The sequence below is a fragment of the Elephas maximus genome, chromosome 22 (genome assembly GCF_024166365.1).
Source record: "Elephas maximus indicus isolate mEleMax1 chromosome 22, mEleMax1 primary haplotype, whole genome shotgun sequence".
In the NCBI taxonomy this organism is placed as follows: Eukaryota; Metazoa; Chordata; class Mammalia; order Proboscidea; family Elephantidae; genus Elephas; species Elephas maximus.
In genome coordinates, this window is record NC_064840.1 from 21,368,214 (window position 1) to 21,381,269 (window position 13,056).

The 13,056-nt window shown below is 48.0% G+C and overlaps 1 protein-coding gene across 1 annotated transcript in view; it reads left to right on the top strand.

Annotated features, from left to right (window-relative positions):
- Positions 1 to 13,056, top strand: part of SNAP29 (synaptosome associated protein 29) — a 30,651-nt gene that overhangs the window by 4,918 nt on the left and 12,677 nt on the right. Inside the window, exons 2-3 of the mRNA XM_049866281.1 lie at positions 6,734 to 6,930; positions 11,742 to 11,827. Coding sequence (XP_049722238.1) covers positions 6,734 to 6,930; positions 11,742 to 11,827 — 283 coding nt within the window. The remainder of the gene's footprint in view (positions 1 to 6,733; positions 6,931 to 11,741; positions 11,828 to 13,056) is intronic.

Here is a 13,056-nt window from a genome sequence, read left to right on the forward strand (position 1 = left end):
GATTCAGATCCCAGCTGACACTTCCTGTACATGGTCTCATGCAGGTCTTCATCACTGTCTTGGTATCTTTCCACCAACGGACAGTCACTGTTGTGCTGACCGTTTGGTTCAGAGAGGGGTGAGGGGCCACCCTGCCCTCCAGGAACAACCGTCCTGGCCCAGGAGCAGAGGCCCTGGCAACCACTAAACTCAGCGTTCCCCCTGTAAGGGTGTTGCCCTCATTCTCTAGGAAGCTAGTCTTTGAGCAGTACCATCCCCCACTCCAGGGGGCCACAGCGACCTGAGCTGTCCCTCCAAGGTAGCCTTTGGTGGTACTGATGGGGCCAGAGTTCTTAGCCCAACCCTGTCCTGAAGCAAAAGCTGGTGGAGAGGGGAGACAACTGCTAGATCCAGTAATTTCTCAATCCATTTCTCCATGTCCGTTCTAGAGGAGGAACCGTCTTCCTCAGCATTCCACCCTCACACTTGTCAGCACAATGTCCTTTGTGTAATAGTTGCTCTCCAGGTAGCTGTTGGGTAGTAGCTGTCCTGAGGAAGGGGAGGGACATCAGGAAGGAGAAAGAAGGTAAGGGAACAGAGGGTTGGAATTAAAGGTGAGGGGGAGGTGAGAAGAATGAGTTGAGCCATATGACTGTGGATGAAACCCCTCTCTGTGACCAGATCATTGCTGTCGGGTATAAGGGGCTCTGGTAGGGAGTTGTCATTGGACCACATCTTCACCGATAGGCCTGTTCTGGATTTATTTTGTTATTAACTTTTCAGAATAATGATGTTGCCATTAGTTGCCATGGAGTTGGTTCCAACTCAAAGCAACCTTATGTATACAGCACAAAGAAACATTTCCCAGTCCTGCACCATCCTCACAGTCTTCGTATGTTTGAGCTTATTTTGATGCTATTATGTCAGACCATGTCATGGAGGGTTTCCCTCGTTTTTGCTGACCCTCTACCAAACAGGATGTCCTTTTCTAGTGATCGATCTTTCCTGGTGATGTGTCCAAAGTAAGAGAGCCCGAGTCTCGGCGTCCTCACTTCTAAGGAATATTCTGACCGTACTTAGTCTAAGACTGATTTGTTTGTTATTGGCTGCTGTCAGGTCAGCCCCCAATTCAGGGCAACCCTGTGCCCAATGGAACGAAATGCTGCCCAGTCCTGCACCACCCCTGTGATTGGTTGTGGATTAAACCATTGTGATCCATAGGGTTTTCATTGGCTGACTTTCAGAAGTAGATCGCCAGGCTTTTTTTCGTAGTCTATTTTAGTCTGGAAACTTCACTGAAACCTGATGTTCAGCGTCATGGCAACGCACAGGCCTGCACTGACAGACAGGTGGTAGCTGTATTTGGGATGATAAGTGAGCACAGTTTTTCTTAAACTGTCATTGATTGAACTACACTATTGGAACTTGCCAGCTCCTCAGTTGTAACAAGGTGCCTTGGTACCGTTCAGGTAGATCAGACCCGCTGCACCGGAGCCAAGGCATCTGGCTAGATATGGCGCTCTTTCCTCAGCACTTCCACTGATGGCCTCGTTGTTCTCAGGACTTTGCTTTGCTGGCCAGGTAACACACTACGGGAAGCTGAGTCAGCTGTGTGCATTCCAGCCTTCCACCTCTGAAGTGATCATTATGAGAGTGGAAGGTGCTGTTCGGTGGTCCCTAAGACCACCCTCAGCTTCAATAATTTACTAGATGAACTCCCAGAACTCAGCAAAGTCATGATACCCATGGTTATGGTTTATTACAGCCAAAAAAGGTGCACAGGACAGAGTCCTGGAGAGCCCAGGGCGAGTATCCAGTGGTCCTCTTGCAGTGGAGTCACACAGACAGTGCTTACTTCTCCCAGCAGTGATGTGGGACAACACACAAAGCATCGTCAGCCAGGGAAGCTCACTGGAGCCCTGGCGTCCAGGGTTTTCATTAGGGATTGGCCATGTTGACATGACTGGCTGCCTGTGGGGCTGACTTTAGTTTCGTGCCCTTGGAGAGGTCAAGCCGATAACCACATGGCCCAAGCGCCTCCCACAAAATCACATTGTTGGCATAGACTCTCTGGCCCAAGGCTCAAGGTCTTGGATGAACAAGGGCACACTGGTCAGAAAGAACATCCCAAGGGCTCACAGGTCTCCTTCCAGGAGATGGTCGAGGACCAGTCCTTTGTTTGGAACGCACAGGGCATGGACAGCCCAGACCAGCCCATTCATCCTTTCCTGTGTGTGGTGCCCAGCCATGGGTCTCCGCAGCACACAGTGAGGAGCACCAGTGTGTCCCTACCTTTGCCTTCCAGGCCTTTTCATGCAGCCCAGGACCCAGTTTGTGTTTCTGAAACCATTCCATGCTACTGGCAGACTTGGCCAGACAGGGTTTGGGTTTGTTTCATGTGTGTCCATGTGTGTCCTGCCAGCACCTATACATGTGTGTGTTTTTTTGGAAGGGAGTGATGTAACTAAGATAGATTTCAAATTTTGGATTCAACCCATTGACTCCAGATTGACTTCTATCTATTTTAACCAGTTGTTGTTAGCTGCCATCAGGTCCGCCCCCGACTCATGGCGAGCTCATACACAATGAAACAAAATGCTGCCCGGTCCTGCACCATCCCCATGATCAGTTGGGGATGGTACCAGTGTGATCCATAGTGTTTTCATTGGCTAATTTTCAGAAGTAGATGACCAGGCCTTTCTTCCTAATCCATCTTAATCTAGAAGCTCCACTTTGAAACCTGTTTGTCATTGTAGCAACATGCAAGCCTCCACTGACGGACGGATGGTGGCTACGCGTGAGGCGCATTGGCCAGGAATTGTACCCAGGTCTCCCTCATGGAAGGCGAGAATTCTACTGCCAAACCACCAATACCTTATTTGTTATCAATTGGTATCTGAGTTTTAACTATTAGCTCAGTTTGAGAAACTTAGTACTGGTGCCTTTCCTCAGGAACTCAGGACCAGCTCTATTAAGGAAGAGCGTGAGGCCCGTCTCAGATGCATCTGCTGCGATTTGGGGTTGAGGGCTGGTGATCACTGCTGCTCTTTGAAGACTCCCCATTACCCCCTCAGTGTACCGTGCTGGAGTCCTGCCTGCTCCTTTCCATGCTTACCTGAGCACAGCACCACTTCCTTTCTCAGTTCCTCTGCCCTGCACTGCCCCACGCCGTGTGCTGCTTCCTCTGCCAGGAATGTTCCATCCCACCTCCCCACCCCTGTTTGACTCCCAGATTCTTCAACTTTCAGGCTCTCAATCAATCTCGCCCCACCAGGGAGCTTCCCTGACTGCCCTTTAACTGGGCAGCAGCCCCAAGTGGTGGGAATGGTTACGGGTGTGTGTGAGAGAGAGAGACACACAGCCTCCTTTCTGTCTCCCCCATGAGACCCTAAGCTCAAGGAAGCGCTACAGTGTTGTCAGCAAATTCAGAATCAGATTGATGCTCACTCTCCTCACCCTCTGCTAGCCTGTAAGCTCCTGAGTACAGATTATTGGCTGTTTAGTTCACTCCTGAGCCCCAGCACCTGGACCGGCATCTGGTGGAGAGCAGAATCTGGTGGAGAGCAGACGATCACTAGTATCTGTGGTTGGACACCTCACACCACCTCTGCTGATGCGTCTCGGGTTTCCAGTGCTCACAATACCCCTGAGTAGAGTCCATGGCCTGGGACTGCCTCCCTCAGGACAGTGTGTGAGCAACCAGGGTCTTTTCTTCCTCATCTGCTTACCCTGACTCTGCCGGGAACCCTTCTGCTGGACAAAAAGCCACAAGCCAGAGAGGAACTGGGAAACTCCCTCTCTCCAGGTGGTCCCTCGGCATTGTACCCCCAGCATGAGCTCCTTTCCCTCACCATCTCCTTTTTCCAGTTTAACTTAGAACACTTATGGGGGCTCAAAAGAGAGGGGGAGTCACCTATAATGCTGACACCTAAGCTAAGCACTTTGCGTGCATGTCCATAGAACCAAGGGGCCTTGCAGGACCTCATTGCCCTCACAGCCCCATGGTCTCAGTGATATCCCATCATCACAGTGGCTGATGGAGAAGAATGGTGACTTTGGAGGCCCCAGCGCTCCAGTGGCCCCCATCTGGAGGTGGGAACGGCTTGGGACTGGAGCGCTGGTGGCCTGCCTCGTGCTGGCAGGGGTGCAGGTCCGCTTGGCTATCAGGGCCCTCCCAGACAGTCCATTGCTTCTTTTCCTAGTCCTCTTGGCCTGAGCTTTGCTGAGGCCTTCTCCCTTGCCCGTTGGAATTAGGTCACAAGTATGGTGTGTTCAGTCACTTCCTTTGCCTTCCAGGGAAGAAATTAGCAGGTGCTAATTAGCAGATGGCAACGGGTTTGGTTTGGTTTTTTTTTTCCCTCCCCCTCTGCTAGCCTCATGACCCGCAGATTTCCGAGGCCAACATCAGCTTCCAGGCACCAGCAGGTGTGCACCTGTCAGCAAACAGAAATGTCCAGAGACCAGAGCAGTGCTCACATCTGCTGGCCTTCAGCCTCAGCTGCAGGACAAGCCTCCCTGCCTCGTGTATGTCCCTGGACTTCCGTCATCCAAACCAGACGTTGGATTTCCTCTCCAAGTCAGCACAGTCACATGGACTCTTGGAGGATTTGAGAGAATGTGTCACTCGTGGACAGAAGAGAGTAAGACCCCACTGCGAACTGGAGATAGTCTTGTCAGCTCCTCCTTACTGCTATGACTCTCAGACCTGAGGTGAAGAGGCCAAGGGTGAAAGAGAGAGCACTGCTGTAAAGTCGGTCACATGGGAAGCTGGGCAGCACCCCCAGGAGCCATAGTGTGGCTCGGCAGCACCTTGGACACCACCACCACTCCCATCCTCTGCTCTTCCCTCCATCCCCACTCACTTCTGCTCAAAGCATTTCTCAGCTTCGGATTCTTCTGTCTCTGCAACATGAAATAAACTGGGACTGGACTGTGAGAAACGTATCAACTCAAAAAAACACATGAAAACTGCAAAAAATCATTTTAATCTTTACATAAAGCCCTACCTTGTTTTAGAAAAGATTTACATTCATTTGGACATAGAGATGATAAATATGAGGTGTTGGAAGAAGCAGAAACTCCAGATAAATTAGCAGCTCTTTTTTTTTGTTTGTTTCCCCCTAAAAATTAGCCCCAGCAAATATTTGTTTGACATATTGTGAGGAACACAGTCCAGTAACATTTTTGTTTTTTACTTAAAAAAACCCAATGGTGTCTTCAGCCATGTCTCAGGAGCTAGGGAAATACATAAATATCCAAAACTGTAAAAGTCAGCAGTTCTAGATTTATTTCCGGCAAGAGCTAAACAGAAATTTAATAGTAAATTGGACCAACGTTTTAGCTTTTTACCCAAAGACATTGTATCTATCTCCTGAACGTTAATGTTAAGAACTCAGATTACTCCTTGAGTTCCTGAATGCCCACTGTGTCCCTGGAATGCCTTCCACCTACACCTTAAATCTGAAAAGGGCTCTAACAGTTGCATATGGTTTCATTTTTATCCTTGAAATTTCTAGGGTGTCTGTTTGAAAACGGTTTATCGCTTTGTTTTTCGGTATCAAGATAAAACATCTCTAAAGGTTATTTGTATAGTTAACATAACCACTGAGCCACAAGGAGAATGAGGGACAGAAGATCCCATGACAGGGAGCTGTGGGAAGAAGTTGCTTCCTGCAATAGAACAAAAAGCTTGAGAGTCTCCTGGCCAGAAGGGTGGATACAGAGAGGGGACACAACAGGAATGGCTGTAGATAAACCCTGAAATAGGGATGCAAGCAACTTTGTCACAAAGAAAGGCAGGCATTAGCGTCGCCATTGTGTATTCCCATCTGCAGCCAGAACCATCCGCTGAGGGATACAGTCAGGGCCACCCTATGACCGTGGAGCATCACACGCATGTCTGTTCAGCACACCTGCAGTGAGCAGCTTCTCTGAGTGCAGCATTGGAGACACGGCCGTGAGCGTGCCGTAGAGAGAATTTTAACTAGGGTGAGGGATGGAGGATTGGGTTAGAAAGTGGAGCTTTGCTTTAGGGAAGGTGTGCAGGGAACGCTTCTGTGAGGAAATGGCCTTAGAATGAGTGAGGGAATGAGCCATACGTGGGTCTGGGCAAAGAGCGTTACAGGCAACGAAGTTAACAGGTGCAAAGGCCTTGTGGCAGGGTCAACCCTGTTGCTAGTTTCAGCACCAAGACCAGAGTTTTAAAGCTTAAACTATGAGTGAGTGTGGAATCAGACGCTAACAGGGTCCAGAAAGGACACCAGAACCTAGTCCATGAAATGGAGTTTGAAGACAATGTCCAGGGCCACGTGAGCATTACCATATCTCAACATGAAGAAGACAAGAACCAGAGTCTTCAAGGCAGTGGCAGGTCAAAACCTGTGAGGGTTACCAAGGCTCTGAGGGGCTAGCGAGGGTGGGCTGCCACCGCAGGCCCTCGGTGTCAATCTCCACATGCACACACTTAAATCCATGTTAAATTAGTGAGGTTCTGTGGCCATCCCCTCATGTGGCAGGAGGGAAAAGGGGCTTGAGAGCAAATAAAAAGGAAGTAAGGAGAGGTTGGGCAGAGAGGGAGAGACAAAGGAATGTGTTGTCAGAAATGATAGCACGCCCCTCACAGGTGACAGCTGACAGCGTATGTTTCCATCTGTGCTCCGTGAGGGTTCTTAAAATGCCTGCTGTGCCTGGTGCTCTACAGGGTCAGGAGAGAAGTACAGAAAAGGGGTAACACCAGCTCCTTTCGTTTCCCAAGGAACTCATCCGTCAGCGAGGAGTCTTGGAACGCACAGAGAAGATGGTGGACAAAATGGATCAAGATCTGAAGACCAGCCAGAAGCACATCAACAGCATCAAGAGTGTGTTTGGGGGGCTCGTCAATTACTTCAGGTCCAAACCAGCAGAGACCCCCCCTGAACAGAACGGTATCCAGGCTGCTCAGCCCAACAGCAGGTAAGTGTGGCCTCAGCCGCTCAGATTTGAAGTCCAGCTTAAATTCTGCATAAATTAGGCCTCTGGTAGAAAGCCTGGTGGCGTAGTGGTTAAGAGCTATGGCTGCTAACCCAAAAATTGGCAGTTTGAATTCCCCAGGCGCTCCTTGGAAACCCTATGGGGCAGTTCTACTCTGTTCTGTAGGGTCACTATGAGTCGGAATTGACTCGATGACGATGAGTTTGGTTTGGTTTTAGTTAGGCCTCTGGTAAATAAGCGCTCCGATGATTGTTGTGAGCTGCCGTGAAGTCAGCGCCCAACTCATGGTGGCCCCACATACAACAGGATTGGACCATTGTGATCCATAAGGTTTCCACTGGCTGATCTTTTGGAAGTAAATTGCCAGGCCTTTCTTCCTAGTCCATTTTAGTCTGGAAGCTCCACTGAAACCTGTTTAGCATCTCAGCAATACAGAAGCGTCCACTGACAGGCAGGCAGTAGCTGCACATGAGGTGCCTTGGCCGAGAATTAAACCCGGGTCTCTGTCAATGAGCAAAAGCCACCATGACCCAGGCTCCACTAATTGTGACCCCAGTAATTTGAAAAAGAATATTCATCTCATACAGCTTAATCAATACAGATGTGACTCACTTCATAGAATTTTTGTGTATGAAAGTATGTATAAGTTTTCTACACCTAATCCAATTTCCTCACTGCTTTTCGTGTTAAAATTAGAGATTATTTTCCTTAAAAATTTTGCTCAGAAAGAAAATGAAATCATACATGAGATTTTGGCAGGCACGTAAGTTTCACATGTTCAAAGATAAAAGAATTGCATTTCTACTAAAATTCCTGTTGCTATCTCAGATCGTGTCTTTTTTTTAACTATAAAAATGACGCAGCCATCGGTGTGCAGGGGCAAGGGATCTCTATGAGCTTCCTGTACAGTTTTACTGTAAATGTAAAACTGCTCTAAAAAATAAAGTGTATTTAGAACAGCAAATAATAATACCAGCACCAGTTGCTGTCGAGTTGACTCCGACTCATGGTGGCCCCTGTATGTCAGAGCAGAGCTGTGTTCTACAGGATTTTCATGGCTGATTATTCAGAAGCAGACTGATAAGCCTTTCTTCCCAGACGCCTCTGGGTGAGCTCGAACCTCTAATCTTTTAGTTAGCAGCCAAGCACATTAACCGTTTGCACTACCCAGGGACTTCCTAATAATAATAATCGTATAACCGTATTACAAGAAATCTATTCCTTACGCACCATAACACAAAAACTTAAATTTTAGCCTTCTTTCCCTCATTCTGTTTTTTTGTACCAGTTGCCATCGAGTCAGTCTCAACTCTTGGTGACCCCGTGTGTGTCAGCAGAACTGTGCTCTGCAGGGTTTTCAGTGGCTCATTTTTTGAAAGTAGATCGCCAGGTCTTTCTTCTGAGGTGTCGCTTGGTGGACTCGAACTGCCAACCTTTTAGTTAGCAGCTAAGCATGTGAACTGTTTACACCACCCAGGGGCACCATTCATTTGGTTTTGCAACCTGATTGTTTCATTTAACCCAGAAAAATGGTTGATAAAATGTTATTTATTCAAGCTTCATAGCCATCATGCACGTACGCACACACTTGGTTTCTCTCTCTCTTTTAATTCTGAAATAGTGATTTTATTTTTTAGCTATTTTCTAAAATGCATAACTGATATACAGTGAAGTGCACAGACTCGCACATCAATGCGTAGTCTTAGAACGCACAGAGGAGATGGGAAGATGGTGGGCTAGATGGATCAAGATCTGAAGACCAGCCAGAAGCCATCAGCAGCATCAAGAGTGTGTTTGGGGGGCTCATCGGTTACTTTCAGATCCAAATCAGCAGAGACCCACCGGAGCAGAATGGAGAGCCGATGACTGTTAACCTGTTCATACACCTGTGTGGCCACCACCCAAGTCAGGACGTAGGTGCAGTAGGGAAGAAATTAGAAAACTGCTTCAGGCTCACAGTGGGGCTGGGGAGAAACACGTGGGAAAAAGAGCCAGTGGTGGCGGCAGAAAGAACAGACAAGTGAAGTCGTTGAGACTTAACAGAGAGAAAAAACCAGGAAGGGGAGCAGGTGATGGGTAGGTGGTAGCAGAGGGCTTAGTTCTCGTGAATACACCAGCCAAGGTTATGAAGTAGGGCTTTTGGCTCAGCTGCAATCACCATTCAACCCAGGTTTTCCAGCTCAACCTAATTTCAGATATCTGTAACTTTTTCCCCTTAACTGGAGTTTTTTTTTTTTCTTCAGTACACAAGTGAGGGCAGTGGCCGTTCATTGGTGGCATCCTTGCCTTCTGTGGCATCACGTAGCAAATGCAGGGAAGCAAAACTGCCTGAAATGAAGCATCTCACGCTAATTCAGTGGCTGTTCAGATGTGCCCTGAAGGGGGTCTGTGCAGCTGTGTGGGCACTGCAGCTAAGCACTCTTGCGTGGGTTCCTTCACCCACTTCTGCTTGATGGGTCTGCAGGTGTGGTGGTGCGGTTTGTCTGCTGGAAAGTGTGGGGCGGGCAGATGGTCAGCTGGGAGGCAGTGGACGCCTGGTGGGGGATGGGGCTGCACCTGGGGCCAAGGAAGGCGTCCCAGGGGAGGTGCTGGCCTTGTGCTGGAGTCAAGGTGAAGTAGGGGGCTGCCACTGAAGAAGGGGAAGCAGGTGCAAAGCCTAGGCAGACAAAGCATGGGGAGCAGGGATCCAGAAGGTGTTGGCAGTCTGGAGAGCGAGGAGTCTAGCACACTCTGGACATGGGACATGTAGGTGAGATACGGTCTGCCGTCGCTTAAGTCCCTAAATTTGCAAACATCACCACAATGCTTCTGTAAAATTAGGCAGTCAGCCGTGACTAAAATTTTTGTGGTCCTGTCACAATCCGTTATTAACTCATAAATACAGGCACACTGACATTTACAAAGCTTTTAAAACACGTTTCTCTTAGTCAGGCTTCTGCTCATGTGCGCATTTCCTGTGTATGTCCTTATCGTGTAAACCTAAAAGCTTTGTCTCTTGGTAAGCCGTTTTTGTTCTTGCTGACACAGCAGTCATAAAGTGCTGTTTCTCATTTCCATTTAAAGCACCTGGGGGATCCAGTAGTGCCATAGAGTTAAACCACTCCTAAATTTTAACCTCTCTGACTTATTCAGGACGTGGTTTTTGGCCAGGCATCATCGCTTTCTTAGACTCTTCCCTTTCATATCACTTCTATTACTATCCCTAGAAATTGGCCTTTTTTTTTTTTTTTTTTTTTACTGGGGGGCTTGTTTTACATGGAGAAACCAAGTTACATCAATTACATATTACTAACTGTGTGCGTGAGAGCAGAGAGAGAAAGTCAGCTGTGACGTGTGCAGGCTAGGCAGACTCAGAGCAAGCGTCTCCCTCCTACACCCAGCCTGGCAACAAACAGGGTTCACTTTCATTCTTGGAGAAATTGGCATGTTCTTCTAGGCCTTCCATGATTGCTTCTGAGCAATTAGAGCCACAAGTGTTAAGTCCTCAGGTGTCCCGAGGCGCCACTACATTCTGCACATAGCTGGAGCACTGGACATCTGCACGCTGTTGGCTGCGGGAGCCTAGGCTTCCTCCTGAGGGGTGGGAGCTGGTAAAGACTGGACCGGGAGACGTGCAGGTCAGCCAGTGGAGTCAGGATTGGAAAGTAGATGCTCATTTTGTCGTAATCCACATAAAGATAAGCAAGGTAGGGCAGAAGGGACAGAGAGGAGGGACTCAATTTCTAGGACCAAGAGGACTTCATTGGCCTGGATTGCTGGGGGTGGAGCCACGTGGAGGGGGATTCCCAGCTTGACTGACAAAGTGGCTGGTGGAGAGGAGCAGGCTGTTCAGTGCCCCAGCTGTGACGGGGGCAGCTGCCATGCCTGCAGCGGTTCTGTGGGTGCTGGGTACGGTCTGAACATTGCTGAATTGCAGAGAAAAGTCCTTGTTTGCATCAGAGATTGGCAAACTTTCTCTGCAAGGGGCCAAATAATAAATATTTTAGGCTGAGGGCCAGGGAGCAAGATCAAAGATACTGTGTAGGTACTTAGTAACAGGAGAGTCCCTGGGTGGCACAGGTGACTAAGTGCTCAGCAGCTAAGGAAGATTGGCGGCTCGAGTCCGCCCAGGGGTGAGTGGGCAGAAGGTCCTGGTGATTGGTCTACATCGGATAAAATCGGCCGCAAAAAGCCCTGCGGAGCACAGTCCTCCTCTGACACACACGGAGTCACCTTGAGTCAAAATCGACTCGGCAACTGGTGTGGTTTTGGTTTTTTATATAACGAGAGAAATTTCCATAAATTTTTAGTGATGGAATCCTAAATATAATAATTGAGTACAATTTTTTTTTTGTATTATAGGTTTACTTAAGAGAAGAATGAAATCTTTAATTGAGGGTCAGAGTTCATGTTCTGTATCACCTAAGCGCTTACAAGTGGTCATCTTAAGGGCCATATGGAAACAGGCTGTGGGCCACATTGGGTCTGTGGTCGCGGTTTGCCAACCCTTGGTCTAAAATACCCATTTAGTCGTTGGCATATACTTTTTTCTGCCTGGTCCTAGCACTTTTCACAAGAAAGGGCTGTCTAGTTAAATGCTAAGCTTCTAAGGCTGGCGTCTTTGTAAGCTTCCTGTACCAGAAGACAAGGCTCCCAGGAACTACTGTCAAAATATCACTAGTTTTGGTCAGAAGGAGGTTAGTACAGAGAAGGCATTTGATTTTCTGCATACAGGCATTATGTGAAAAGACTCACAGCGCTGTGATAGGTACCTTTCCTTAAAATTTTTCTTTTTTCTTAATTTCTATCCAAAGATTGAAAGAAGCCATAACAACAAGTAAAGAACAGGAGTCAAAGTACCAGGCCAGCCACCCAAACCTCAGAAAGCTGGACGATTCAGGTTAGTGGAGACCTACACTCACATCTGCCCTTGGACTCTGTGGGGATTGGTGTTGGCCCTGAGTGGGGTGGGGGCCCCAGCATCTGTCACACACGTGCTGGGTACAGGACATAAGGGAAGCAGCACCAGGTGCAAGCTACCGGAAGTGTGTGTGAAAGTGGGAATCATTCCTCCTCTCTCATGGAAGGAGATAAAGAAGTGGGGGCCTGTGTTTCATTGAAAATGAGCCTGTCCACCATCAGTTCTTGCCCCATGTAGCTCTGAGCTCTTTGGGTAGTGCAGTGCCAACTGCAGCAAAACCACTGTGGTAGATAGAATAGTGTCCGAAAGATGTCTGCATCCTAATCCCCAGAACCTGTGAGTGTGTGAGGTTACATGGCAAAATGGCAGTGAAGGTTGCAGGTGAATGATGCCAGTCAGCTGACCTTGACATGGAGAGAGGATCCTGGATTATCCAGGTGGGCCCAACATAATCACAATCACCCCCTTTGTAAGTGGAAGAGGGAGACAGAAGAGAGAGAAAGTCAGATTTGAAGATGCTATGTTACTGGCTTTGAAGATGGAAAAGGGGGCCACCAGCCAGGGCATGTAGGCAGCCTCTAGAAGCTGGAAAAGGCAAAGAAATGGATTCTTCCCTAGAGCTTCCAGAAGGGACACAGCTACGCTGACACCTTGACCTTAGCCCTTGAGACCCATGTGGGACTTCGAATCTCCAGAACTGGAAGCTCAGTTTGTGGTCATTTGTTAAGCAGCAACAGGAAACTATTAACAACCCCAAGCCTGACTGGGCGGAGAGTTAGCAGTGTGGACAGATGTGCAAGACAGAATGTGTTTTGTGTCAGATCCTTTTAGTCATATCAAATGGTATGCACAGAAACATCCCTTACCTGGCATCTTAGGTATCTAGTGTTGCTGTAACAGAAATACCACATGTGGGTGGCTTTAAGAAACAGACATTTATTTTCTCACAGAAGGCCAGAAGTCCAAATGCAGGGCACCAGCTCTAGGGGAAGTCTTTCTCTCTCTTCCCCCTTTAGTCTAAGCTGATGGGTTTTCTGCTGTGGTAACTGGTAAGAGCCATTAGTCACAGACTTAATCTCTTTAATAAAAGATTGTGTAACCATGGCCTTGGTGAAAATTCTAGGACACGTGTCCTTACTTTGTTCTACAGAATTTTCCAAATCTTTAAAGTTTTGTTTTCGTTTTGCACAGTTCATTTTTAAATTCAT